Source organism: Zosterops lateralis (genome assembly GCF_965231275.1).
Source record: "Zosterops lateralis genome assembly, chromosome: 20".
Lineage (NCBI taxonomy): Eukaryota > Metazoa > Chordata > Aves > Passeriformes > Zosteropidae > Zosterops > Zosterops lateralis.
This window is the reverse complement of record NC_139780.1, coordinates 2,302,223-2,328,391: the sequence shown is the minus strand read 5'-3', so window position 1 is coordinate 2,328,391 and position 26,169 is coordinate 2,302,223. Positions and strand designations below refer to the sequence as shown.

The following is a 26,169-nucleotide window of genomic DNA, read 5'->3' as shown; positions in this document are numbered from 1 at the left end:
ACTGCAAACGAGCCTCGTACTAAGGGCAAAACCTTCTTATGGGACATCTCAGTGGGGAAAGAAAAAAAAAAAAAAAAAAAAAAAAAAAAAAAGGAAATATTCCATCTTTGGGATTATTTTCCTGTCTAAATGAGTCGGAGGGGTGAGAAGAGATAAAAAAAGATGCACTGAGGGAATTCTTGTGGGGAGTGCTGGGACAAACACAGGTGACATCTGGGTCCAGAGATAAACACAGGTGGCATCTGGGTCCAGGGATAAACACAGGTGACATCTGGGTCCAGGGATAAACACAGGTGACATCTGGGTCCAGAGATAAACACAGGTGACATCTGGGTCCAGGGACAAACACAGGTGGCATCTGGGTCCAGAGACAAACACAGGTGACATCTGGGTCCAGGGATAAACACAGGTGGCATCTGGGTCCAGGGATAAACACAGGTGGCATCTGGGTCCAGGGATAAACACAGGTGACATCTGGGTCCAGGGACAAACACAGGTGGCATCTGGGTCCTGATGTTTTCCTGGCCGCGTGGGGAATGTTTGGCTTGGGCAGAGCTTGGCATGGGCGCACCCCCATCCCTGCCCAAAAATGAGGATTCTTGGCCTCCCCCGGGCACAGGGAGGGGACAGGAGCCCCCGGTGTCCCCCCGCAGGGCAGGGCCGGGGAGGGCTGTGCTCACCCTGCCGCCCCCTGCCCTGCTCAGCCCAGCCCGGCCAAGGGCAGCTATTTCAGGATTTCAGGAGGATAAACAGGATGCCTCGCTCCCAGCCCGGCCGCTTCCAACCCTCCCTCCTCCCACCGCTCCCGGGTAAACAATCCAGCCCAGGAAAAGCCTCCTGGAGCTGTTTCCAGGCTGGCTGCCCCAAGCTTCGCCCAGCTCCAGGTTCCAGAGCTCTGCGAGCACCCAGGGACCCTGAGCGATGGCAAGGCGGGCATCCATCCCCGGAGCCGCCCCGCAGCTGGGAACGGCTTCAACTGTCTGGTCACCACGTCCTCCTTCTTCTTCATCATCATCATCATCATCATCACCCTCCTTCCTCCTCCTCCCTCCTGTTATAAATGTGTTTCCTCCTCCTTCCTCCCTCCTCCTTCTCTTTTCTCCTCCTCCTCCTCCCTCCTCCCTCCTCCTCCTCCCGGCAGGATCCAGCCGGGGCAGTTTCCGCCTGTTGCTCTCGGGAAAGGAGCGGCAGCGGCAGAAAAAGGGGAAGGAGGAGCTTTCCCAGCGCTTCCTCCAGCCCCGCCGCTCCGGCTGTTTCCTCCCCTCCCGAATCCCGAGGAGATTTGGCAGGACGGCGGGGACACTCCCGGTTTAGTGTCCCATCCCCAGAGTGCCCACATCTCTCCTCTCTCTCCCCCGGGGGATGCCGCCCCATCCCGGCACCGCTCCCGCTCCTGGGGCGGCTTTGAAATCAACTCCAGGTTCCCATCCCGTTCTCCCGGGGGCTGGGGAGGCCCGGGGGTCCCGGGGAGGCCCGGGGGTCCCCGGCCGTGCCCGCTCTCCGCTCTGGCACCAGGGTGGAGCCCGGCTGTTGCAGGGCCGGGGCCAGCACGGAGCCGCTTTTCCCGCTGGGATTGCGGGGGGAAAACACCGGGCACTGCCGGGCTGGGGCTGGGGGGGCACGGCCCCCTCCTCCATCTCCCCATCCTTCCCCCGGCAATTAGCGCGGCTAATTAATGACCCTGCGGGGGGACACCCGGAGCCTCTCCCGGGGCCGGGGGCGGTGCGGGAGGAGTGGCCGGGGTGGGGGGGGGACCATGGGGCGCCGAGCTGCCGGGCCGCCCCGAGCTCTGCCTTCCTCCTCCTCCTCCTCCTCCTCCTCCTATCCCTCCTCCTTCTCCCTGTTCCCTCCTCCTGCCGCCGCTCCTCCCGCCCAGCCCGGCCCGGCCCGGCTCCGCTCGCCATGGGCGATGTGGTCTCCACGCACCTGGACGAGGGTCGCCGCCAGCACATCGCGGGTGAGCCCCGGGCGCGCTCATCCCCCCCGGCATCCCCCCATCCCTCCCTGTATCCCTTTGGGACCCCCCCGGCATCCCCCCATCCCTCCCTGTATCCCTTCGGGACCCCCCGGCATCCCCCCATCCCTCCCTGTATCCCTTCGGGACCCCCGGGAATCCCCCCATCCCTCCCTCCATCCCTTTGGGACCCCCCCGGCATCCCCCCATCCCTCCCTGTATCCCTTTGGGACCCCCCCGGGAATCCCCCCATCCCTCCCTCCATCCCTTTGGGACCCCCCCGGCATCCCCCCATCCCTCTCTGTATCCCTTTGGGAACCCCCCCAGCTCAGTCTTCTCCCGGGACTCCCCCGCCTCTCTCTCTCTCTCTGGCTCTTTAAACTTAGGAATTTTTTAGTTTCCCCGTGGTTTTTGCCTCGGTGGAGTTCAGGGGGAGGTGCCCGAGGTGCCCAAATGAGGAGTTGGGTTGTGCCGGGGGTGTTTGTGTTGGGAGAGGGGATGGCGCTCCGGGGGGTGCTGGAGCGGGGACAGCGCTGTCACCACAGGAGTGTCACCCCTTTCTCAGCGCTGGGGATCCTCAGGGAACCCCCTCAGAGGCTGACTCAGCCCCGGCCGCCTCCAGGCGGGACACAGCAGCGCCCAGGGGTGACAACGTGCCCATTGAGAGCCCGCCTGGTCTGTCCCCGCGCCGCGCCCCTGGCACAGGATGGGAACGCGGGGTTGGGGCTCTGCACAGCCCGGAGCGTGTGAAACCCTGCCCGGGGGGCTCAGAGCTGCCAATGGGGTCTGTGGTGTCACCCCTGACCCCTCTCAGCGGGGTCACCCATGGGTGGCGGGGCTGGGCTCCCCCTTGGGGACACTTTGCGTCACTCTGAGCTCCCCGGGGCAGGAGGTGACCTGCGAGCCCTGCCGTACCCTGGCTTTGCTTTCAGCTCCCCGGGCTGGCCAAAGCCCAGACACACCTGGGCGGGTGTCACAGCCCTGGCTGGGTGTCACAGCCCTGGCTGGGTGTCACAGCCCTGGCTGGCTCCGTGCTGCACCTTGGCGCGTCCCAGGCCCGGGGAGCGCTGGTGGTTTGTTTGGAGGTGACTCCGCCGTATCTCTCACTCTTCTGTCGGGGCCATAAAGCCACTCCCGTGGCTCTGCAGCCCTTTTGTCCCCGAGGGCTCTGGGGGAAAAGCCGCCGTGGGGCTCTGGCACAGGGACTGGTGTCTCGCCGTGCAGCCCATCCGCCCTGCCAGGCCCCATCCTGGCAGCAATGCTTACGTGGTATGCGGCTCAGCAGGACGCCAGCAGGTTTCTGGGCTTTGAAGGAGAGCTTGGAACTCGCTCTGGGGTTTTCATCTTGCATTCGTTAAAGCTCAGCCCGGGTCGGGGCCGCCCGTGTTTGGAGTGTTTGGATCCAAAGCACATCCCGAATTTCTCTGGGAGTTGATGGTTTGTCTGTGCACTGATCGCTCCCTGTGCAAAGCCCCTGTGATCCTAATCCTCTGAAGAATAACAAGGAGAAGCCTGGCTGGGTTTCCTGTGCAGGAATCTGTCTCTGCTGGGTCAGGGGTTGGGTGTTTGCAAGGCCAGGCTGGATGGTTGCACCGCGGCAGGGACTGAGCTGTTACCCCAGGGTGGGGTTTAACCCATGCCTGGGGGCTGCAGAGAGCTTTTCATGGGGAAAAAAAAATAATCATGGGAAGAAGATTTCACAAGGAAAAAAAAAAATATTCCTGTGGAATAGGATTATGGAGACTGGGCTGGGACACGTCCCGTGCCACGCTGGGGTGACCAGGGGGGACACACACCTGTGCTGGGACACCTCCCTGGGAGAGACTGGGGCAATCCGGGTTCCTGGAGCACCTCTCTGCTCCTGCCAGGGCTCCTGGCTGCCTGAGGAGCCCCCGGAGCTGGGAGGGGCTGGAACCCAACAGGCAAGGCACGACTTGCTGTCAGGCATGCAAAGCAACGTGGCGGGGAAAACTCCGGGTTTTCCTGCCTAGCTCGGCCTGTTCTCTGCTGCTGCTGCTGCTGCCCCAGGAGGGATCCAGCCCTTCTCCAAGCAGCTTTTCCCAGTTGTCCTCCTAAATTTGGGGGGTTTGGATTTGCTGCCCAGGCCACCACGAGCCCTGGTTGCTGGAGGGAGAGAAGCCCTTCCCCTTAGAGCAGCAGAGCTGCTGGGGAGAGCCTGGCCCAGAGCTGTGGCCCTCCTGGGAGTGGGATAAAGGCAGGAGGGAGGTGGGAAAAGCCCTGCCATGCCCACAGTGCCCAGGCTGGCCCAGTGTCCCATGTCCCACATCCCACGTCCCATATCCCACGTCTCATGTCCTATGTCCCATGTCCCGTGTCCCGTGTCCCAGCCCATTTGGTGGTGGCAGTGTGAGGCTCATGCCAATGTCACCCAGAAGTCACAAGCCACACACGTGGCTCAGGACCAGGACCAGGGTCCTTCCTCCCACTGGTGGGGCTGGAGGGCTGCAGGCAGCCCCAGGGGCAGCTCCCTGCCAGCACTGGGGCTGTCAGGGCTGTCAGGTGTGACCCACAGCTGCTGGCAGAGCTCCCTGCAGCTCCAACATTCCATTCTCCAGGGTCTCTGAGGCTGGTGCTTCCTCTGCCACCCTGCTTTGGACATCTTCCTGCCTGAGTCATCCCGTTTGTTTGTCAACACCCTTCGGCTTCCCTCCTCCTCCTCCTCCTCCTCTTCCTCCCAGATGTGGGTTGGGAGTTGCTTCCAAGATGTTTTGTGGGTTGGAGCAGGGACTGGCTCATTCTCCTTGTGCAAGGCTGCCCAGCGTGGGCACCACCACCTGGGCACAGGAGGGTGGCAGGGATGGGGTGTCCTGGGACACCAGGATGTCACTGGGTGCCCTGGAGTGTCCTCTCATGCCCAGGGCAATGAGTGCTCTGAGCACGGCCCTGGATGAAGCTCTTCCCTCATGCTGGAATCACTCCTTCCCTGCAGCATCCCATGGAGCTCTTCTCCTGGGGGCTGAGGTGGTGCTGGGGCTGTCAGGGCTCTCAGGTGTGAGCCGTGGCTGGCTCTGGGTGGAGCTGCTGGTCCTGAGCCCAGGGGTGCCAGCGCCCAGGGGTGCAGCAGGAGCTCCTGGGTGGGTGTCAGAGTCCAGGGGTGCAGCAGGAGCCCCTGGGCGGGTGGCAGAGCCCAGGGGTGCAGCAGGAGCCCCTGGGTGGGTGGCAGAGCCCAGGGGTGCAGCAGGAGCCCCTGGGTGGGTGGCAGAGCCCAGGGGTGCAGCAGGAGCCCCTGGGCGGGTGGCAGAGCCCAGGGGTGCAGCAGGAGCCCCTGGGTGGGTGGCAGAGCCCAGGGGTGCAGCAGGAGCCCCTGGGTGGGTGGCAGAGCCCAGGGGTGCAGCAGGAGCTGGTGGATGTCTCCAGAGGGATGTGGAGGTGGGTGGCAGCACAGGGACGGTCCCTGGGTGCTCACACCTTGCTCTGGCATCTCCGGGGAGTCACCAGCCCGTTAATTAGGGAGTGAAGCAGCTGCTAATTTCAGGGTAGGACTTCCACCGGCACCAGCCCACGCAGAGGTGGCAGAGGTGACACTGAGCCTCATCCCTGAGGCCGGGCCTGCAGCCTCCCTGCTCCAACGAGCCTTGTGGGGCATCAGAGTCTGCATATCCCTGATCCCATTGAGATGGGATGGGATAGGGATGGGGTGAGATGGGATATGGGGTAAGATGGGATAGGGTGGGATGGGGTGGGATGGAGTGAAATGAGGTGGGATGGGGTGGGGTGGGATGCAGGGCTCCAGAGGTGCCTGGCAAACGCCAGAAGCACCAAGCTGTGCCGTGCCCCAGGGATCAGGCTCCTGGCAGCAGCGGGAGGAGGTTCTCTGTGGCTTCCCTAAGCGTGACACTCATTTCCCAGCCTTTGCCGCAGCTCAGCTCCAGCCGGCGTGGGAGGTGCAGGCTGCCGGGCTCTGGGGTTGGTCTTGAGGCTGCAGCCCTCGCCCTGCCCCGGGGCCAGCCGTGCAGGGAGGCTCCGAGGGCTCGGCGCTGCAGCCAGGAGTGGTTTCTCCCAACGAAATGTGCGTCTTTCATCGCCAAATAAATAACTCCCCTGGCATGTCAGGGCTCCCTGCCAGCGGCCAGGGCTGGTCCTGGCAAGCCGGGGCTTTACCTGCAGCCGTCGTGTCGGGGCACGGGGCTGGCCCCCAGCCCAGCGTGCTGGGACAGGGGACACGGCTCTGGTGGCCTCCCCAGCTGGGCGGGCCCTGGAGCCCTCTGGCCGTGCTCAGCCCCGGGGCACAGCCCTGCCTGCCCTCGGGGAGGGCTTTCCCTGCCTCCCCCAGCCGGGTTTAGCCAGAGGCCTCGGCTGGAGCGAGCTGGGGCACGCAGGGAGGGGATCCCTGCTCTGCCTGGGAGCAGCAGAGCTCAGAGCTCTCCCCGAGCCAGCCCAGGGAGAGAAAACTCCCTCAGAGCAGGACACCCCCATGGCAGTGTCAGACACCCCAAAAGCCTTGCAGGGACGAGCGTTTGCCTCCCCTCCTCCCCAAATCTCTGCAGAGGCCGGCTCAGGGCTCAGAGGGGCTGGAGAGATCCAGGGGTGTTTATCCACACCTTGATGGGGTGACGGCAGGTGAGAGGACAAGCTCTCCAGGACCTGCTGCTCCCCCAGAGCAGGACACCCCCATGGCAGTACCAGACACCCCGAAAGCCTTGCAGGGACACGGCCAGGAGCTGGGATTGCCCAAGCCTTTGCCTCCCCTCCTCCCCAAATCTCTGCAGAGGCTGGCTCAGGGCTCAGAGGGGCTCAGTGGCTCTTGGCACAGCCCCTGTCAGCTCCAGCCCACCCTCCTGGCACTGACAGGTTCCTGTATCCCTGAGCTTTCCATCAGCAGAGCTGCAGGGATCCAGGGGTGTTTATCCACACCTTGATAGGGTAAAGGCAGGTGAGAGGACAAGCTCTCCAGGACCTGCTGTGCCCCTGCAGGACTCAGCTCTGCTCCCAGCACCCAATTTGTGGGGGATGTCACCTCCTCCTGGGGCTGCAGCCCATCTGGTGAGGTGCCCAAGCAGGGGCTGTGCCCGTCCCCAGCCCCTGGCTGGCCTTGGAGCCTTGTCCCGTTCCTGGCTGTGCCTGCAGTGGCTCCATGGAGAGCCCAGAGCCGGGGCCAGGGGGGCAGGAAGGGGCAGAGCAGAGCAGCTCGGAGCTTCCTGCTGCTCTCTTGGACCAGCAGGGGAGGAAGGAATAAAACTCCACCTTTTCCCCCTTTTCAAAGGGAAAGAGCAGCGACATTTGACACAGCTCTGGTAGAGCACAGTGCCCTTCTCTGTGCCTTCCTGCCCTTTGCTGTGCCTTCCTGCCCTTTGCTGTGCCCTCCTGCCCTTTGCTGTGCCCTCCTGCCCTTCCCTGGCAGGGATCTCTCTGGGGGATTCCTCTTGGGAATCCTCTTGTCCCCTCCTTCCCTTCCCTGGGGGAGTCCCCTGATGGGACATTCCCACACAGCAGCATGGCTGGGACACTGCCCTGGAGGTGACACAGGATCTCTGTCACCCATCTCCCACTGTGCTGCTGGTGGCTCCTGGGGCACAGGACACTTGTCCTGGCTTCCTTTCTGCTCTGCTCAGCCCCTTGAGAGGTTTTCCTGCATGAAGGGATGTGCCCAAAGCTGCACTGAGCCAGCTCCCAGACCCCAAGATTGTGCTGGTTCAGCACCCTGAGAGGAGCAGCTGGACACAGGACCCTCCCCAGCAGAGGGGAGGGAGCTCCAGGACAGGTTCAGGTCTGTTTTCTTCAAATCCCTCTTGGCCGGGTTGTTTTTTATAGCTGCACATACAAATCTTTGTTTGGTGCCCTGGCCTGGGGCTGGATTGGGTTTCCCACTGGCACTGACCAGCTGGGCACAGGGACAATGTGCCAGGTTCAGCTCCTGTCCCTGGGGACGGGCACGAGGGGACACAAGGGACAATGTGCCAGGTTCAGCTCCTGTCCCTGGGGACGGGCACAAGGGGACACAAGGGACAATGTGCCAGGTTCAGCTCCTGTCCCTGGGGACGGGCACAAGGGGACACAAGGGGACACAAGGGACACCAGGGGAGCAGCTGCTGGGACATCCCTGAGCAAGGATCACCCACCCAGCTGCCCCCGGCAGGGAGATGGCCAATTTTTCTGTGTCCCCTTTGCCGTGGGGACCTCAGCTCGCTGTCCCCATCCTCCAGGAGCTGCAGGATGTGGCTGCCCGCGCTCAGCCCGGCGGGATTGCGCCATTCCCCAGGGATGCAATGCTGCCCGGCCGGTGCCGGGGGATCAGCCGGGCCTTATCTGGGCTGGGCTGGGTCCCACCCTGCTGTGGGGACAGCCAGAGGGGTGGCAGCTCCTCTCCACCCTGCCCCAGTGCTGGTGGCACCCAGGGGGACGAGGGAGGTGTGGGGTGATGTGGTTGCAGGCAGGATGAGGGCAGCGGGTGCTGGTCCAGCTCAGGGCTGGTGGTTCAGCTTAAGCCAAGCCTCCCTACAGGGATGCTCCATCCTCCTACAGCCACCTGCAGGTCCATGGGACATATTGTGACAGTGCTGGGAGTGCAGTCACCTCTGCCCAGGTGGCACTGGGGGCTGGGGTGGCTTTGAGCTGTGAGGACACCTGTGCCCCAAGGCTTTGGAGCTGCTCCAGGGGGAAAGGGGCTTGCAGGTTGGATGGGGACAGAGATCTCCTCCTCCCCCATCCCTTGGAGGCTCCTCGGGCAGGGAGGCTCAGGGCAGGCAGCTCAGCCCGGCCCCGAGAGCCGCAGGAAGGCCCCGCTGCTGTTTGTTATTCACGGGCACATTCCTCGCACGCAGCAGCCCCGCAGTGCCCAGAGAGCAGCAGGACAGCGGCGTCCACACCACGGGAAAACACCCGCAGGCACTAATCCCCGTCCTGCCGGGCTGGAGGTGACCCCGAGCTGGGGAAGGGGCTGGTGCAGGGGCTGAGCCTGGCTCACAGCTGGGATTGTCCAAAGAAGCAGCAGAAACCTGTCCAAAGCTCGCCTGACAGTGATTTTCGCAGTGTTTTTCAGTTGTTCAGAGGTTGTGGAATGTGCTGCTCCATTTTCAGCCCCGCGGTTGGTTCCAGAGCCTGGCAGGAGTCCTGGCAGGTTGGATGGGGCTGGGAGAGGGGCTGGGTGCTCCAGGGTGGGCACAGAGCCCTGGGAGCGCCCCTGGGTCCCAAAGTCCTGGCAGGTTGGATGGGGCTGGGAGATGGGCTGGGTGCTCCAGGGTGGGCACAGAGCCCTGGGAGCACCCCTGGGTCCCAAAGTCCTGGCAGGTTGGATGGGGCTGGCAGAGGGGCTGGGTGCCCCAGGGTGGGCACAGAGCTCTGGGAGCACCCCCGGGGTCCCAGCTGGGGACAGCAGGTGTTGGGGACACCTCTGCAGAGCCGCGTCCCCGGCGGGTGCCCCAGCCCTGCGCTGGCACCGCGGGCACCTCTGACTCATCCGGGGGCAGAGCCCGGCACGGCTCAGGCACGGCGGGAGAGGATGAACCGGTTCAGGCCTGGCCCCGGCTGGTTTCTCCGCCGCCTCATCCCTTCCTGCAGCAGCCCACCCCTTCCCACCGCGGCTGAGTCACCGGGGAGCCGCTGCTGCCTGCGGGAGGCACCGTGTGCGCTCCCTTCCCACCCCTTCCACCGCCCCATGAGCTGCTTTGGGGCGATATTTTCAATTCTGCAAATATTCCCGGTGGAGTTCAGAGCCTCCTGTGCTCCCCACTGGTTCTAGTCGAGCTCAATCCCAATCCTGGCAGCAGGAACATCCCCGGGATGGGTTTGGGTGGGTTTGTGTCAAGGGTGAATTTGGGTTCAAGGAGGTCAAACTCAGTTTTTGCTGTCCCCGTTCAATCCTCTCCTGGTTTGTGTGAGAGAGGGGCTGGGTCAGGCCCTGGGTTTGCTGTTCTCAGGAGCAAAAGCTCCTCCAGCCCCTTCTCTGTGTCAGGGGGAGGAACTGGTGACTTCCCCCAGCTCTGGCATCTCCTGGATGCTCGGCCGGGCTGACTCAGGGCCCTGTGAAGGAGTTTGTGTTTCTGGGTGGAAATGAGCTCACATTCAAATTCCCGAAACCCTGAACTGCCGGCTGGGGTTTAACCCTTTGGGTGCACCCGATGGCTCTGCAGGGTTCCTGTGCCCCGTGGGCAGTGGCACTGTCCCTTGTGCTGGCTGTCACTGCACTGTCACTGCTCAGCCATCTCCTGCTGTCAGCCTTTCCCAAATTCCTGCTGGGATCAGCCTGGGATGAGCCAGGACAGCCCATGGCTGTGGGACCTTGTGTCAAGCTGCTCAGGGCTTGTCCCTGTCAATGCCACCGTGGTGATTGTCCCTGTCACTGTCACTAGTCTGGGGCTGTGGGGACCCTGTGCTCCCCCCAACAACCCCGTTCACTAATCATTTACGGGCTAAATTAGTAATTAACTCCTCCCCCAGCAGCCTTGGCAAACTGGCCAGGCCAGCACTGCCTGCCCACGGGTCACCTGTGCCACCATGTCATGGCACAGAGGGACTGTCACCCCCAGCAAAGGGCCGTGTGTCCCCCCTGTGTGTGCTCCTCCTGTGAGCACATCCCTGCCTGAGCTGGCAGGGGACATGGGACACTCTGTGGGGCCAGGGTGAGGTGGCCTGAGCCCGGCTGTCCCACAGGGCTGGGACAGGAGCCAGCCCAGCCCTGCCCCCCCCAGCCTGGGGGTTCTGCTTCAATGAGCTGCTCTGGCCTTTTGGTTTTTCTGAATTCTTTCTGGACTAAGAGGAAAATTCCCTGCCTGGGGTGAGGCATCCCTGTGGCATCCACAGGGGGGTTTGGGCTCCCTGCTGTTCATCCCACTCCTGGGATAGGGGAAGGTGTCCCTTTGGAATGGGATGAGCTTTGAGGTCCCTTCCAACCCAGACCAGTCTATTATTCCATGATTCCATGATTCTGCATCATCCCAGGGGCCTTCTGCCGAGGCCTGGGATTCCAGAGGCTCCACAGCCCCCGGCCAGATGTGAAGGGCAGGGGACACGTGGGGACTGTGGGTGCCAGACGGGATGTGGGCTGGAGGAGGATGCACAGGGCTGTTCCCACTGGGATCTCCAGCCCCTCTGAGGGGGTGTGTGAGCACACGTGTGGGGTGTGCACGCTGGGGAAGAGCAGGGCCTGTGCAGACCTCACAGACACTGAAAGGGCCACAAGGAAGCCAGAGAGGGGCTTTCATCAGGAATTGTAGTGACAGGACAAGGGGGAATGGCTTCAAACTGAAAGAAAGAAAATTAGGTGAGATATTGGGCAGGAATTGTTCCCTGGCAGGGTGGGCAGGCCCTGGCACAGGGTGCCCAGAGCAGCTGTGGCTGCCCCTGGATCCCTGGCAGTGCCCAAGGCCAGGCTGGACATTGGGGCTTGGAGCAGCCTGGGACAGTGGGAGGTGCAGCAGGGCGTGGCACTGGATGAGCTGTGAGGTCCTTCCAACCCAAACCATTCCCTGATTCCTGCTGATGGGTGTTCCTGTGCTGCTGCAGCCCCTCAGCCCCACAGCTCTGCTCCCACTGCCTTTGGCCAAACCCTGGGGACACACCTGGGCTGAGCCACGTCCCTGTCCCCATCAGGCTCTGCCCCACCAGGGACACACAGCATCCCCTGATACCCCTGTAGGTCCTGGGTGAGTTGAGCTGAGCAAGGATGATGAGGAGGAGGAGGAAGGACAAGGAAATTTTGGAGCAAACCTGTGCAGGAGTGACCTCCCTGCGGCTGGATCTGCTGACTGGGCTGCCCACAGCCTGGGCTATTTACAGCTGCACTCCCGTTCTCACATGATCTCAAGGGCAAGGAGGAAAAGGAGCTCCGGACACACACTGGGGCTGGAAGGGCTCTCCCTGAGCCTGGGGCTGTGGGATGGGCTCCTGGAGCTCTGCTCTTCCCACCGTGCTCAAACAACCTGCAGGCAGCAAACGCAGCAGCTGCAGGGAAGGGCAAGGTCGAGGTGATCGGGGCTCTGCATCAGACCTGCAGCTCAGGGAGGGGATTTGTCCCCACCTGTCAGAGCTGTGGCTGCCTCTGTCCTATGGGAGGTTTTGGATCAGAGCATTGGAATGTGTCTGTGTTGGAGAGAGCCCAGAGGAGGCCACGGAGCTGCTCCAAGGGCTGGAGCCCCTCTGCCCTGGAGCCAGGCTGGGAGAGCTGGGGGTGCTCACCTGGAGAGGAGAAGCTCCAGGGAGAGCTCAGAGCCCCTTCCAGGGCCTAAAGGGGCTCCAGGAGAGCTGGAGAGGGACTGGGGACAAGGGATGGAGGGACAGGACACAGGGAATGGCTTCAGTCTGACAGAGAGTGGGGTTAGGTGGGATCTTGGGCAGGAATTGTTCCCTGGCAGGGTGGGCAGGCCCTGGCACAGGGTGCCCAGAGCAGCTGTGGCTGCCCCTGGATCCCTGGCAGTGCCCAAGGCCAGGCTGGACATTGGGGCTTGGAGCAGCCTGGGACAGTGGGAGGTGTCCCTGCCATGGCAGGGGGTGGAAGGAGATGATGTTTAAGGTCCCTTCCAGCCCAGCCCAATCCATGATTCCGTGTGTGGGGCTGATGACGGTGCTGGAGATGCTTCCAAGGGCAGGACACAGCCAGCCCAGGCTGCTGGACCAGCTGGGACAGTTTGCCTTTGGAATCCTGAAGGCAAAATCCACCTCCTGCCCTGGCTCAGAGGGACCCGGGGCAGCCAGGGCTGTGCTGGCCGGGCCGTGACCTCTGAGCCTTTAGGGCTGCACCTGCCCTGGGGCACCGACTGCTGCAGGGCTGTGCCCTGGCCCTGCTGTCACCCTGGGCTGGGTGACAGCCGTGGTGACAGGACAGCTCCAGGGATGGGCAGGAGGAGCCTCCTCTCAGGGCTGGTTTCAGCCACAGGAGCCTCGGGCTCTGCGGGGCTCGGGCGTCACCCGGGACAAGGACAAACCTGTGTTGTGCCCCCTGTTCTTGCTGTGCCCACAGCACAGCCTGGCTGGGTGGTGCCAGCAGGGCCCTGGGGACCTGCCAGGGAGCGGCTGTGCCCTGGCTGAACCCTGTCCTCACTGCCAGCATCCCACACAGCCCCACATCCAACCCAGCTCAGAATTTGGATGCCCAGAGCCCTGTCTGTGCCCTGTCTGAACCCTGTCCTCACTGCCAGCATCCCACCCAGCCCCACATCCAGCCCGGCTCAGGGTTTGGATGCCCAGAGCCCTGTCTGTGCCCTGTCTGAACCCTGTCCTCACTGCCAGCATCCCACCCAGCCCCACATCCAGCCCAGCTCAGGATTTGGATGCCCAGAGCCCTGTCTGTGCCCTCTGGGCTGTGCAGCCCCTTTATCCCTGTCCTGCTGGAGCCACCACATGCTCGTGAGTCATGGAGAGGCAGGAGGGAGCTGGAGGCTGGGGACAAGAGGAGCTCTGTGAGTGACCAGAGGTGCTGGCACAGGGATCCTGCTGAGCCAGGCCTCCGTGCTCTGGGAACCCCACGGCAGCTTCCCCCTGCCAGGAGCCAACGGGACGTGCCAGGACCTGCTCCAGCCCTGCCACCCCTCTGGGTGTGCCAGGGACGGGGTGGTGGCAGGGGGAGGGTGTGGGTGCTGCTCAGAGCGGGCCCAGAGCAAACAGGGGATTGGGAAAGGGCTTTGTGGGGGTGGCCAGGGACACCCAGCCCTGGGAGGTCCCCGGGGTGCTCCTGTTTGCCAGAGTGCTCTGAGCACACACCCAGGGTGGTGCTGGCTGTGGGGGTCCCTTCCCTCCTTTGCCGTGACAGAGGGGCTCAGCTGAGGGCTCTGAGGACAGGTGACAATCTAAGGGGTTGTGACTATCTAGGGGACTGTGACAATCTGGGGGGGCTGTGACAACCTGGGGGGGCTGTGACAATCTAGGGGACTGTGACAATCTAGGAGCTGTGACAATCTAGGGAGGTTGTGACAATCTAGGGGATTGTGACAATCTAAGGGGCTGTGACAATCTAGGGGACAGTGACAATCTAGAAGGCTGTGACAATCTAGGAGCTGTGACAGTCTAGGGGGGCTGTGATAATCTAAGGGGCTGTGACAATCTAGGGGGCTGTGACAGTCTGGAGGGGTGTGACAATCTAGGGGGCTGTGACAATCCAGGGGACTGTGTCCCCTGTCCCCAGACCCCTCCAGCTCCTGGCTGGATGTGCAGCCAAAGCTGCTGATGGAGGGACGGTCACTCGTGGGTGGCTTTGATGGTGGAGCTGGAGCACAGAGTTCTCTCCCCAGCCCTCAGTGCTCCGTTGTGCTGGCAGGGAATGCTCTCCACAGCCCCCCAGCACTTTGGGGAGGCTTTTCTCAGCCTGATGAAGGAGCCAGTGGGCGGCTGAGGCAGTTCCTGAGTGTGACACATCAGCCCTGCAAGGGCGTTCCGGATGTGAGGGGTCAGGACGCCCCGTGGCATCGTCAGCCTGGGCTTCCCACCCTCTGCTCAGGCACAGCCCAGCACTAACACACCCCTCCTGTGTCACCTCCTGGTCCCCAGAGGTCCATCCATGTCTGTTGTAATTCTCCAGGGAAATGGTTTCTCCCTCCTGACCCCCTAGAGTCCCTTACCACTTAGAGTGACCCTTATTTCCTTCCTTGACCCCACTGGCTGTGGTCCAGCTATCTCCCCTCTGGGCTGGGAGGCTGTAAATTGTCTCCTCTTCCTTTGTTCTAGCTCTTTCCCCTCTGGAAATTCGAAGAATAAACGCCTGGGACAAATGTCCCGGGGAAAGAGCCTCTTCTGAGATATCTCACCTTGTCCTTGGTATAATTCTCTCCAAATCCTCCTGATAACTGAGCCAGCTAAAGCCCCCAGGAGGAGGGCAGGAGAGTGAATATATCACGTGTCCCTCTTGCTCCCCTGGCCTTGCCACCAGGGCCACCAGGCAGGGAGCATCAGTGGCCCCCATCATCCCCCTTTAGCAGCTCCTGCTGAGCCTGGGGGACATTTAGTCACCTCGAATGTCTCCTTCCAACCTCTGCAAATAATTGACTTTTGCTTTTCCATTTGCTTAAACCCTCCTAATTGGCGCTGCTGTTAATCAGGGAAGAATGAGTGACTAAGCCCGTCTCGCCTGCCCGGGGACCGGGGGCTCCTTTTTTTTTTCCCATGGACTGAAAGGAAATGAAACCTCAAAACGCCCTTTTAAATCTCAGCTGTCTGCATGGCTGCCCAGAGCCCTGGCCAAAATCACACAGCTCTGGAGACGGGGATTGCAACAGAGGTGCTGTGTGGAGGCCAGGAGAGCAGGCCAGAACCCAGGCTGAGGGATTGCAGTGTGGGATCAGCTGGGGCGTCTCATCCTCTGCTGTGAATTTGTTAAATTTCGGGGGGTTTTGCACAGGTGCTGGGCTGTAGTTTGCTCCAGTTGTGGCTGGCACTGCTGGCATCTCCTCAGGGATGGGTTTAATCCCTCCTCAAGCAGAATTTTCCTCTTGGAGCTGCTCATCCCGTGGGGATTTTGCAGCACCCTGCAGCAAAGCTGCTCCTTGTGCTGCCTTGGCTGCCAGTGCAGCTCCGGGCCGGCTCCTGCTGCAGATTTTGGCTTCTGCTGGAGATTTTGGCTCCTGCTGGAGGTTCTGGCTGCTGCCAGGCTGTGCCAAGCCGTTGTGGGGGCTGTTTTGTCTGGGTTCATGCCCCCAGCATCGTGCTGGCTCCAGCCCTGGGATGCAGAGCCAGGACTCGTCCTCCCATCGCCGGCGCTCTGGCGAGGCCTGAGCTGTCAGGAATTATTGGAGGAGACTCAAATTCTTCGTTTTTTCACAGGCTCTGGGGCAAAGTTGACTGGGGAGTTCAAAGTCGAGGCTCTGTGTGCCAAAAGCAGCTCGGGGTGGGAGGGGGAGTTGTTTCTCCAGCCTTGGGATGCTTCAGGATGGGGTTTTGGTATGGGAGTCCCATGTGGGGTCTGGAGCAGGGGTGGGGAGGGTGTGGGGTGGGTCAGGGTGTCCAAGGGGCTCCTCTGGCCACTCTGAGGTTGGAAAAGCCCCATCCCTGCTGCTGGGGGTGCTGGGGGTGGGTTTGCAATGTGCCCCCTCACCTGCATCAAGGGGCTGCCTGTGGGATGGAGGGGATCTCCTCCAGTCTGGCAGCTCAGGGTCTCCCAGCACCTTGGACTCATCCCAGACTGGAGTTTGGGGTCCTGGTGGGGGTCTCTGCCTCACACTGGGTGAGTTTAGGGGATCCAGGCTGTCCATTCCCCTCACCCCAACCCTAATCCCATCCGTGCTGCACCACGAGCTGCATCCCTTTGTGGGATGGCCCTTGTGGGGGCACAGCGGGGTCAGGGGGGTGTCAGGGTGAGGTTTGGGCTGGGGAATGAGGGGCTGCCCCCAGTCTGAGCCAGCTGAGGTGGCCAAAGCAGGGCCAGGAGCTGCTCCAGGCACAGGAAGCCTCGGCACCGCCGGAATCAGCTCAATGTCAGGAATTTCCTGCCGGGGAGAGGAATCCATGAAATTAATGTGAAAGGTCAAAAAATAAAAAGAGATCATCTTGACCCTGAATCAGGCCCTGGGCTGGACGGGAAGGGCAGAAGGCAGCGGGTTCTGCACCAAAGGCTGTCCCAGCAGGCAGGAGGGTGATAAGGGAAGGGTCTGTGGGTTCTGAGGGGTTTCAGACCCCAAACCCAGCCCGTGCCTGACGTGGCTGTGCTGTCCCATTGCAGAGAAGACAGGGAAGGTGCTGGGCGAGTTCTGCCGGTGCTACAGGGAGCAGTTTGGAGTAGCTCTCTTCAACAGCGTCCGCTATGAGATCGAGGGCGCCGGGGGCCCGCAGCCCCAGCTGCTCCACCGCAAGGTAAGGGCTCCACCCCACATCCAGGTCCTGCCCAGAGCCCGGGCACATCCTGTCCCTGTCCCTGTCCCTGTCCCAGCCTGGAATGTGGCCCTGTGCTCCCGGTCCAGCCCCTGCCTGGGGCGTCGTGCACTCCACAGCTCCCTGGGATGGTTTTCATAGAATCACAGAATCACAGAATGTGCAGGTTGGAAGAGACCTTCAAGATCATCGAGTCCAACCCAGCCCTGACACCTCACTAGGTCATGTTATCAAGTGCCACATCCAGTTTACTTTTAAACACATCCAGGGATGGTGACTCCACCACCTCCCCGGGCAGACTATTCCAGTATTTAATCACTCTTTCTGTGAAAAACCTCTTCCTAATATCCAACCTGTATTTCCCTTGACGCAGCTTAAGATTTCTTTCCCACCCAGCAGGGTCAGGCTGGCTTTGGGTGTCTGTGCTCAGTGCCAGGAGCTCAGGGACCTCTCAGAGAGCCCTGAGCAGACGTGCCAGGCTGTGTCCTCCTGCTCCTGGGGGTGAGTGATGCTCCCACCTGGGCAAAGGAGGAATAGGAAACCCCTGGAAGGTGTCCCTGACCCCAGAGGCAGCTCTGAGTCTGATCTGCAGCAGCCACATCTCCTGCCTGGTAAAGGATGGGATTTGTGGCTCCTGTAGGGGATCCTGCCTTCCCCTCCCTCTCTGCTCACGAGCTGATGTGGCTTGGGGACCTCCCTGGGATGGTTTTCTTGCCCGGCCAGGTTGGTGGAGCTGCAGTCCTTGAGAGCAGGAGGAGATGTGATTGCACATGGCCACAGGGCTCCTGCTTCTGTCCGGGGATTAAAGGGGTGGCTCTGCTCAGGAATGTGGGAAATGCCCTCCCTGAGCTCAGCCTCCAGCCCTGGGCACTCACAGGGTCGTGTCCCCGACCCACCCATGGAGGTGACACCGTGCCCAGGCACCAGGACGTGCCCCATCTCCTGGGGACCTGCCTGGGCACTGGGTGTGCTAGAAAAATAAAGGAGTGGAGATTCCTGGGGAGGAGCCCAATGTCCTCAGCACCTTTGGGTTCCTCAGATGCCTTCAGGCCCCTCCAGGAGGTGCCCCCATCCCCAGGCTGGTTGCTTCATCAAAAAAGCTCCAGCAAGCAGCCCAGGAATGTCTGAAGGACAGCAGCATGGGCAGGAGGTCAGGGACACTGTGAGTCTTGGAAAAAACCCCGTGGATAAATAGGAATTTCTTCTGCTCAGTGTCCTGTCTGCCCCTCCCAAGGTCCTGGCAGTGCCACTGGGACATGTCCTGTGTTGTCCATCCCTTCCCAAGGTCCTGGCAGTGCCACTGGAACATGTCCTGTCCCTGCCCATCCTCTCCCAGGGTCCTGGCAGTGCCACTGGGATGTCCCAATACTCCAGACGCCACAACAGTGAGGGATGAGCATCTTCAGCTGCATTTTGTGCCCCCCAAACATGCCCCAAAAAGTTTCCAATGGCACAAGGATGGAGGGTGTCCTCCTGCCCAGCCTCAGCTGGGATGTGGCACTTGGGATTTTTAAATGTTCCTTGTTTATTCCCCTTTTTTGGGGGAATAAAAAGGTGCTTGGAGCTCTGTGACAGCAGGGGTGACACTGGTGGCAGAGGGGGACAGCAGGGATGGGGTGTGGAGGATGATTCAGGCACCTGAAACACCAGCAGGATACAACAGCAATGAGCATATGGAATAAACACATCTGCCTTTGGTCTCTCCAACAGCCCAGAGCTCCTGAAAAATCATCCCTGACCTCCTCTGTCCCCTGTGAGCCCAGGGGCTCCCCAGCCCCTCCCTGCCCAGCCCCACCTGTCTGTCCCAAATATTTGCTGGAGCTGGGAGGAGCCCCCCGGGTGCCTCCCTGGGGTGGGGAGGAGGAGGAGGAGGGCACAGCTGTGCTGGGGCTCCCAGGGTGGCTCTCCAGGGTCCCCAGAGCAGTGTCAGGGCTCAACCTGGATTTTATTCCACCAGCAGCAGGTCTGTCCAGCTGTCTGCCCTGGGCAGAGGCTCTGGAGCTGGTTTAGGAGGACTCACACCCCTTGGATGAGTCACTGGAAGGGACTCCCCAGAGCTGGAAACCTCCTTTCTGTCCCCATCCCTGCTGGTGGCCTTAGGGTTCAGCTTCTCATTCCTCCTGCTGGCCCCCAGCCCTGCAGGGCTGGCTTTGGGCTTTCTTCTCCCTCTTCCAAAGTCTTTGGGAAGCAGTGAGGAGCAGTGAGGAGCAGTGAGGAGCAGTGAGGAGTAGCCAAGCTGCTGTCAGACCTCCCCCAGCCCAAGGAGGTGTGTGGTCTGGGACTTGGGGAAGGCAGAGAGAAGGGCAGAGCAGGGAGAAAAGTGGGGAAAGCTCCTCCAGAAGGGCCCTGCTGCTGGGGCAGGGTGGGATCCAAGCCCTGGCTGGTCCCTTCTGGTGGCCACCGTGGTGGAGAGTGGGTGGCCTCGGCAGCAGAGGCGGCTGCCGCACGCTCCAGCCCTCACGAGAGCTCTCAGCCCTTGTTTATATTCCTGGGATCATAAAAATTCCTGGGACAATTCTTGGCTCCCTCAGGCAGGCGGTGCTTGGGATGGTGTAAAGGCTGCTGGCCAAAAAGGTGCTGGAGAGCTGGGGAGGGGCTGCAGAGCCGGGGGGGAACGAGGTGTCCTTGACCGGTTCCTGTCATGGAATCATGGAATGGTTTGGGTGGGAAGGGACCTTAAAATCATCCAGTGCGGCCCCCTGCCATGAGCAGGGACACCTCCCACAGTCCCAGGCTGCTCCCAGCCCTGCCCAACCTGGCCTTGGACATTGCCAGGGATCCAGGGGCAGCCACATCTTCCCAGGGTCTCCCCACCCTCCCAAGGTCTCTCCCACCCTCCTTGCCCAATATCCACCCAAAATCTCTCCTAGTTTAAAAACGCCATCACTGGTCCCAGTAAAGTCCAGAACATCTGGTGCTGGGCCCTGTGGGGTGGCTTCTTGCTTTTCCTCTGCCCTATCCCTGCTGGAGACCCTGCTGGGTAGGGCTTGGTCCCTGCCACCTGCAGATGGCCCTGGCAGGACCTTCTGGCAGCAGTGCCACACATGCAGGGAAATTCCCAAGCCAGGGAAGCTGCAGTAGATGGGGCTGGGAAGAGCAGATGGAGAGCTCTGCTCCAACCTCCCACTGGGCCAGGGGAGCTGGAGTGGCTCAGCTGAGCTCAGCGTGTCCCAGAGGGGACATGCCAGGGGCAGAGATGTCACCAGAGGTGTCACCACATGTCAGATGAGCCACCCCTCGGAGCTTTTCTAGCACTGTGCCTGTGGTGCCCCTCAAAGCATCACCCAGATGTGCCAATTCAGGCACTAAAATTTGCCACCCTGTGGGAGGTGATCAGTGGGGACTCCTAGAGAAGAAACACCCCCCCAGACCACCATGGATGGACCTCACTGAGCCCCCAGGGCAGAGCTGTCCCCTCCCTGACCCCCTGTGCCTGTCCCTTCCCCACAGGTTCCACTGGAGGACCACGTCATCTACTCGGGCAACATCTTCCAGTACATCGAGGAGAACAAGAAGTGGAGGAACCGTTTCTGTGTGGTGCCCCACAACTACGGGCTGGTCCTCTACGAGAACAAAATGGTGAGGACAAAACCCCTTCCACCCATCTCCAGCAGGGTCATTCCCCTTGGGGACACCCCGTCTGTGGGGTCCTTATCTTCTTCTCGTTAGAGCCGAGATTAATGCACGGGAGTCAAAGTGTTTGTGTTTGGACTCAGTGTTTATTAATTCTGATCTATAGCACAGTCTTACGAGTGGTGAGCTCTAAGTGAAGAGGTAGAAAATGTAGGTGCCTCTAACTCTTTCTGAAGACTTTTAAATTATAATTACCCAATTGGGCTCGGTGTTTATTCATTCTTATCCATAGCACAGTCTCAGGAGTGGTGAGCTCTAACAAGGTAGAAAATGGAGCTGCCTCTGACTCTTTCCAAGGACTTTTAAGCTCTAATTACCCAATAATGAGATGACACCTGTATTATTTATATTTTTAATCCAATAATCGACCACGCAAGGTCCACAATGCGGATCCTTTCACCCAATGAGAAAAAACCACCCAAACCTATGAAGAAGATGAAGAAGAAGAGCTCAGCCAACACCTCAAATCCTCCATATGGTGTTACCACCAGCTCTCCATACAGGAGGAAGAGAAAGAAGGCAAACAACAATAAAGTTTGAAAGAGGAGCATTTCTACAAGATACAAATTTACAAAATACAAATAGTTCCAAACCATCCTATTACAGAAATAATTTCAAATAATAATTCAAAAAGAAATCTCAACATGGCACCAATACAGATAATGGCCAGTAAGATTTTAGTCCACAAAATACAAATCCCAGATGGATACCACTGACACACAATAGAATTAAAAACATAAACAAGCACTTAAAAAAAGTGGCTTGGGTTACATATATAAAATACTTAAAAAAAAAATATTATCGAGATTATCTATATAATATTATATATATATATATAATATACTATATATAAAATATATCATTTATATTATATAATATATTCCATACATAATATAATATTATATTATTTATACTATATAATATATATTAAATATATATAATATAATATAATATAAATATTATATATTATATTTATATCATATCACAATATAATATTAATTATATTATATATAATTATATATAAATTATATATAAATTATATATATTATATATAATTATATATAAATTATATATAATAGATACAAAAAATAAAATATAAAATTTTATTTATATATAAATATATATTTTATATATAAATTATATTCATATTATATGATATATAATGATATATTGTATATATTTTTATATATTCTTATAATATATATTAGTATATATATATTATTAAATATGTATTATTTTATATATATAATATACCTCTATACCTAAATCCCAAGTTTCCAGGGTTTCAACACCTGTCCATGCCCCTTTCTCCTGCTCAGGCCTATGATCGAGAGCTGCCACCCCGAGTGCTGGTCAACAGTGCTGGCTACAAGGTCCTCACCTCCGTGGAGCAGTACCTGGAGCTGGTCAACAACAGCCTGCCTGGTGAGGGCCTCCTGCTGCTGGGGGACCTTGGGGTGGGTTTGGGGGGGTGTGATCCCTGAGGGTCTTCAGAAATGGGTGATTTTGGGGTGTTGTATCCATGGGAACCTTTATAAAAGGATGATTTTGGGGTGTTGCATCCATGGGAACCTTCAGAAATGGGTGATTTTGGGGTGTAGCATTCCTGAGGATCTTCTGGAAAAGGTGGGTTTGGGGTGTAGCATCCTTAAAGGCTTTCTGGGAGGGGTATTTGTAGGATGTAACATTCCTGAGGACCCTCAGAAAAGGGCGATTTTGGGATGTTGTACCCCTGAGAACCTTCTAGAAAAGGTGGGTTTGGGGTGTAGCATCCCTGGGAACCTACTGGAAAGGGTGAGTTTGGAGTTCAGCGTTCCTGAGGAGCTTCTGGAAAAGGTGGGTTTGGGGTGTAGCATCCATAAAGACCTTCTGGGAGGGGCAGTTTTAGGACATAGCCTCTCTGAGGACCTGCAGAAAAGGGTGATTGTGGGGTTTTGTATCCATGGGAACCTTCAGAAAAGGGAACCTTCCCAACAATAAGTGCATTATTATTATAATTATTATAATTATTATTATTACAGAATTATTACCAAAAAAGCAACTGGTATCTATATAAATGTGGTATATATCTGTGTGTCCCTGCTGGACACCCCCAACCCTGCAGCTTCCCCATGTCCCCCTCAAACCATCCTCATTTTTCCACAGGTGTGACCCCAAAATCCGGTCACTCTCCCATCCTGAAGTGCCCCACGGATTTCCCCCTGATCCTGTGGCACCCCTATGCCAGGCACTATTATTTCTGTGTGATGACGGGCAAGGAGCAAGAGAAGTGGCGGGCGGTGTTCCAGGACTGTGTGAGGCACTGCAACAATGGTGAGTGAGTGACACCTGGGGACACGTCCTGCTCCACACTGGGGACAGCAGGGGACACCTCGGGGGGGTTTTGGGTGGAGGGGAGGGTTTGGAGATCATGAGGAGGAGTTGGGTGGGAGTTGTTTGGTAATTTTGGAGAAGGGAAGGATTTGGGGAGAGCCTAAAGGGGCTCCAGGAGAGCTGGAGAGGGACTGGGGACAAGGGATGGAGGGACAGGACACAGGGAATGGCTGGATGGGATTTTGGCCAGGAATTGTTCCCTGGCAGGGTGGGCAGGCCCTGGCACAGGGTGCCCAGAGCAGCTGTGGCTGCCCCTGGATCCCTGGAATGGACATTGGGGCTTGGAGCAGCCTGGGACAGTGGGAGGTGTCCCTGCCCATGGCACCGGATGATTTTAAGGTCCCTCCCAACCCAATCCACTCTGGATTTCCATGATTGAGCATCTCATCAATGCCAGCACCACCCCCAGCTCCCTGGACCCTCCCTGTACCCGGCTCCATCCATGAGCACACCTGCCCAGGGAAGTATTGCCAGGAGTATTTCCAGCACAAAGCCCGGCTCCAAAGCTGCCCTGATGTCTACTTCCCACCCTGAGGGAGAAAATATTTGTTAATTAAAGTCATCAAACCCCCCTCAAGGGCTGCCAGGGCTGTGGGCAGAGGGTGCAGGGCTGTGCAGGACCTGCCTCCCACCTCCGTGATCCTCTGGCAGGAAAACACGATTTTCCTGCTTGGCCGTGGCCTGGGCACTCCTGGGCTGAGCCCCAGGTCTTGGCCGTGCTTGGGATGGTGAGAAATTTCCTGAGGAAGGCGGTGCCAGAGCTGAAACCTGATCGAAATCGGGTGGTTGAGTGGGCATTTTAGACACTGCCCAGTTTCTAAATGCTCCTTTCATTCCTGGGAGCTCTGGGGAGCCTCAGTTTTGCCAGAGTTGCTGTAATGGAGTGGAATCTGCAGCCTGGTTTCACTGAGGGTTTCCATCCTCCCATGTTGGGTTAAATCTCCTGAAAATTTTGCTCTTTTTATTTTGTGCTGGGGGTCTCTGAATGTGCCCCCTCAGTCCAGGCAGGGCCTGGGCTCCTTTGGGTGCTGTGACCCCTCATCCCCCTGGGGATCATTTCTGGGTGAGCTCAGCACCCCAGAACCCCCCTGTGCTGGCTGGACCAGCACTGTGAGCAAAACTGGATCACAGGATACAAGAGAAATCCATCTCCTGCTAACAAACCCCCAATTTTTATCTCTAATTCCCCCTCCCACCTGCTGGGTGCTGCTGTGGGACACAAGGGGAGGTGTGAGCCCTTCCACCACCCCCTCTGCCAGCCAAGGTGCTGCCAGAAAATCCTCTCCTCCCTCTCCTTGTCCTCAGCATGTGATGGAAACCCTTCCCAAGTGGGCAGTGGCCAAGGAGGGCTCAGTCCCAGGGCTTCTGCATTCCTGCAGCCCGGATTTGTCAGTGACATTGTTCTTCCTGCCCCTCTCTGCTCCTGGGAGCTCCAGGATCCTGTTTCATATTCCATGAAGGCTCTTTTGTTGTTGTAAAGCACTTGAGGTTGTTTGGGTTTTTTTTTTCTCTCCCTAAATTAGAGGCTCTGTTTCTGCCTCTGGTTGTGATTCATGTGGGAATTTTCAGCTCCCTTTCTCAGCCTGTGTTTGTGTAACAGCAGCTCCTCTGTAAGGGCTGGGGGTGTGCAGCTCTGTTCCTCACACAGACAGGCTCAGCCTGGCGTCCCTGGAGCCCCTGGCTGCTCCAAAACTGTCCCTTGTCCAGTTCTGGTGTCACCTGAGACCATCCTGAGCGCTCTGGCCCCTTGTTGCAGGATGGTTTGAGTTAAAAGCGACCTTAGAGCCCATCCAGTGTCACCCCAGCCATGGGCAGGGACACCTCCCACTGTCCCAGGCTGCTCCAAGCCTGGCCTTGGACACTGCCAGGGATCCAGGGGCAGCCACAGCTTCTCAGGGCCTGCCCACCCTCCCAGGGAACAATTCCTGCCCAAAATCCCATCCATCTCTGCCCTCTGGCAGTGGGAAGCCATTCCCCTTTGTTCTGGCACTCCAGGCCCTAAACCACACATTGATGAAGGAAACTCATTAATTCTGCCCTGTGAAGTGACACGGGGGTCACTGCACCAGCCTGTGCAGGGCTGGGGACAGACTCAGGGATGTCCTCAGGCTCAGCCTTGGGAAGGTTCTTCAGGGGTCAAATCCTGCCTCAGGCCCTGTAGGGACAGAATAGAGAAGTTTTCCCACCTGGGGGCGGATCTGAGCCCCCAGGAGCTGTGGATGGAGCAGCACCAACCCCTGGAAGCTCAGCCCAGCTCTGGCTCCCACCAAAGACTGAGAAAGTAGCAGATTTTACTTTCTCAGTGTTTTTTTTTTTGTTGTTTTTTTGTTTTTTTGTTTTTTTTGTTTTTTTGGTTTTTTTTTTTTCCCTGATTATTAAGCTGCCCCTTAGCAAAAGCTGCTTAGGCTTGGAGTTAATTGTAATCACCTTAGAGAAGTCTGTATGCCCTGGGAGAGATCTGCCCAGTGCCCCGGGCTGTCCCTTTGGGGACACCTGGCCGTGTCCCCAGCCCTGCCAGCTGCTGTGGGACGTGTCAGCACTGCAGGGATCATCCCTGGAGCCTCCCTGCAGGGTCACCCCGGCTCAGATCCCATCCTGAGCCCTCCTCCGGGCACGGGGAGGGAGCTGGGGGTGGAGGGTGTTTCCCTGTCTGGCAGGGACAAGGCAGGGACATGTGGCTGTCCTGCCTGTCCTCTGTCCCCATGTCCTCACTGTGGAGGCTCCTGGCCCTGACCCACTTCTGAGCCCTCTTGGCCACTTTCCTTTTCCTTCCAAGCCCCTCTGCTCCCCACAGGGCCCGTTTTCCTCCAGCCCCCAGAGCTGGCCCACCCCCAGTGCTGGGGGCTCACGGGGTGCCGTGTGGTGTTGGGGGTCACTGAGCCCCCCATCCTGGTGAGCCCCTGCTGCTCCTGCTGTGCCTTTGGAAGTCACTGAGCCCCCATGTCCCTGTGCACCCTTTGGGGGTCACTGAGCCCCCAGGTCCCCATGCACTATTTGGGGTCACTGAGCCCCCATGTCCCTGTGCACCCTTTGGGGGTCACTGAGCCCCCAGGTCCCCATGCACTATTTGGGGTCACTGAGCCCCTAGGTCCCCGTGCACCATTTGGGGTCACTGAACCCCTGCTCCAGCTGAGCCTTTGGAGCTCACTGAGTGCCCAGATCCCCTTGCACCATTTGAGGTGACTGAGCCCCCAGGTCCCCATGCACCATTTGGGGTCACTGAGCTTCCAGGTTTTCATACACCCTTTGGGGGTCACTTATCCCCCCATCCTGGTGAGCCCCTGCTATGCCTTTGGAGCTCACTGGGTGCCCAGATCCCCTTGCACCATTTGGGGTGACTGAGCCCCCCATGTCCCCTTGCACTATTTGGGGTCACTGAGTCCTCAGGTGCCCCCTCACTATTTGGGGGTCACAGAACCCCCAGGTCCCTGTGCACTATTTGGGGGTCACCAAGCCCC

The 26,169-nt window shown here is 58.9% G+C and overlaps 1 protein-coding gene across 1 annotated transcript in view; it reads left to right on the top strand.

Annotated features, from left to right (window-relative positions):
• Positions 1-1,838: 1,838 nt before the first annotated feature.
• Positions 1,839-26,169, top strand: part of LOC310917538 (protein Niban 2-like) — a 33,349-nt gene continuing 9,018 nt past the window's right edge. The window contains exons 1-5 of the mRNA XM_083875880.1: positions 1,839-1,957; positions 16,557-16,687; positions 20,156-20,284; positions 21,658-21,763; positions 22,484-22,651. Of these exons, the coding sequence (XP_083732006.1) occupies positions 1,903-1,957; positions 16,557-16,687; positions 20,156-20,284; positions 21,658-21,763; positions 22,484-22,651 (589 nt within the window). The 5' untranslated portion in view covers positions 1,839-1,902. The remainder of the gene's footprint in view (positions 1,958-16,556; positions 16,688-20,155; positions 20,285-21,657; positions 21,764-22,483; positions 22,652-26,169) is intronic.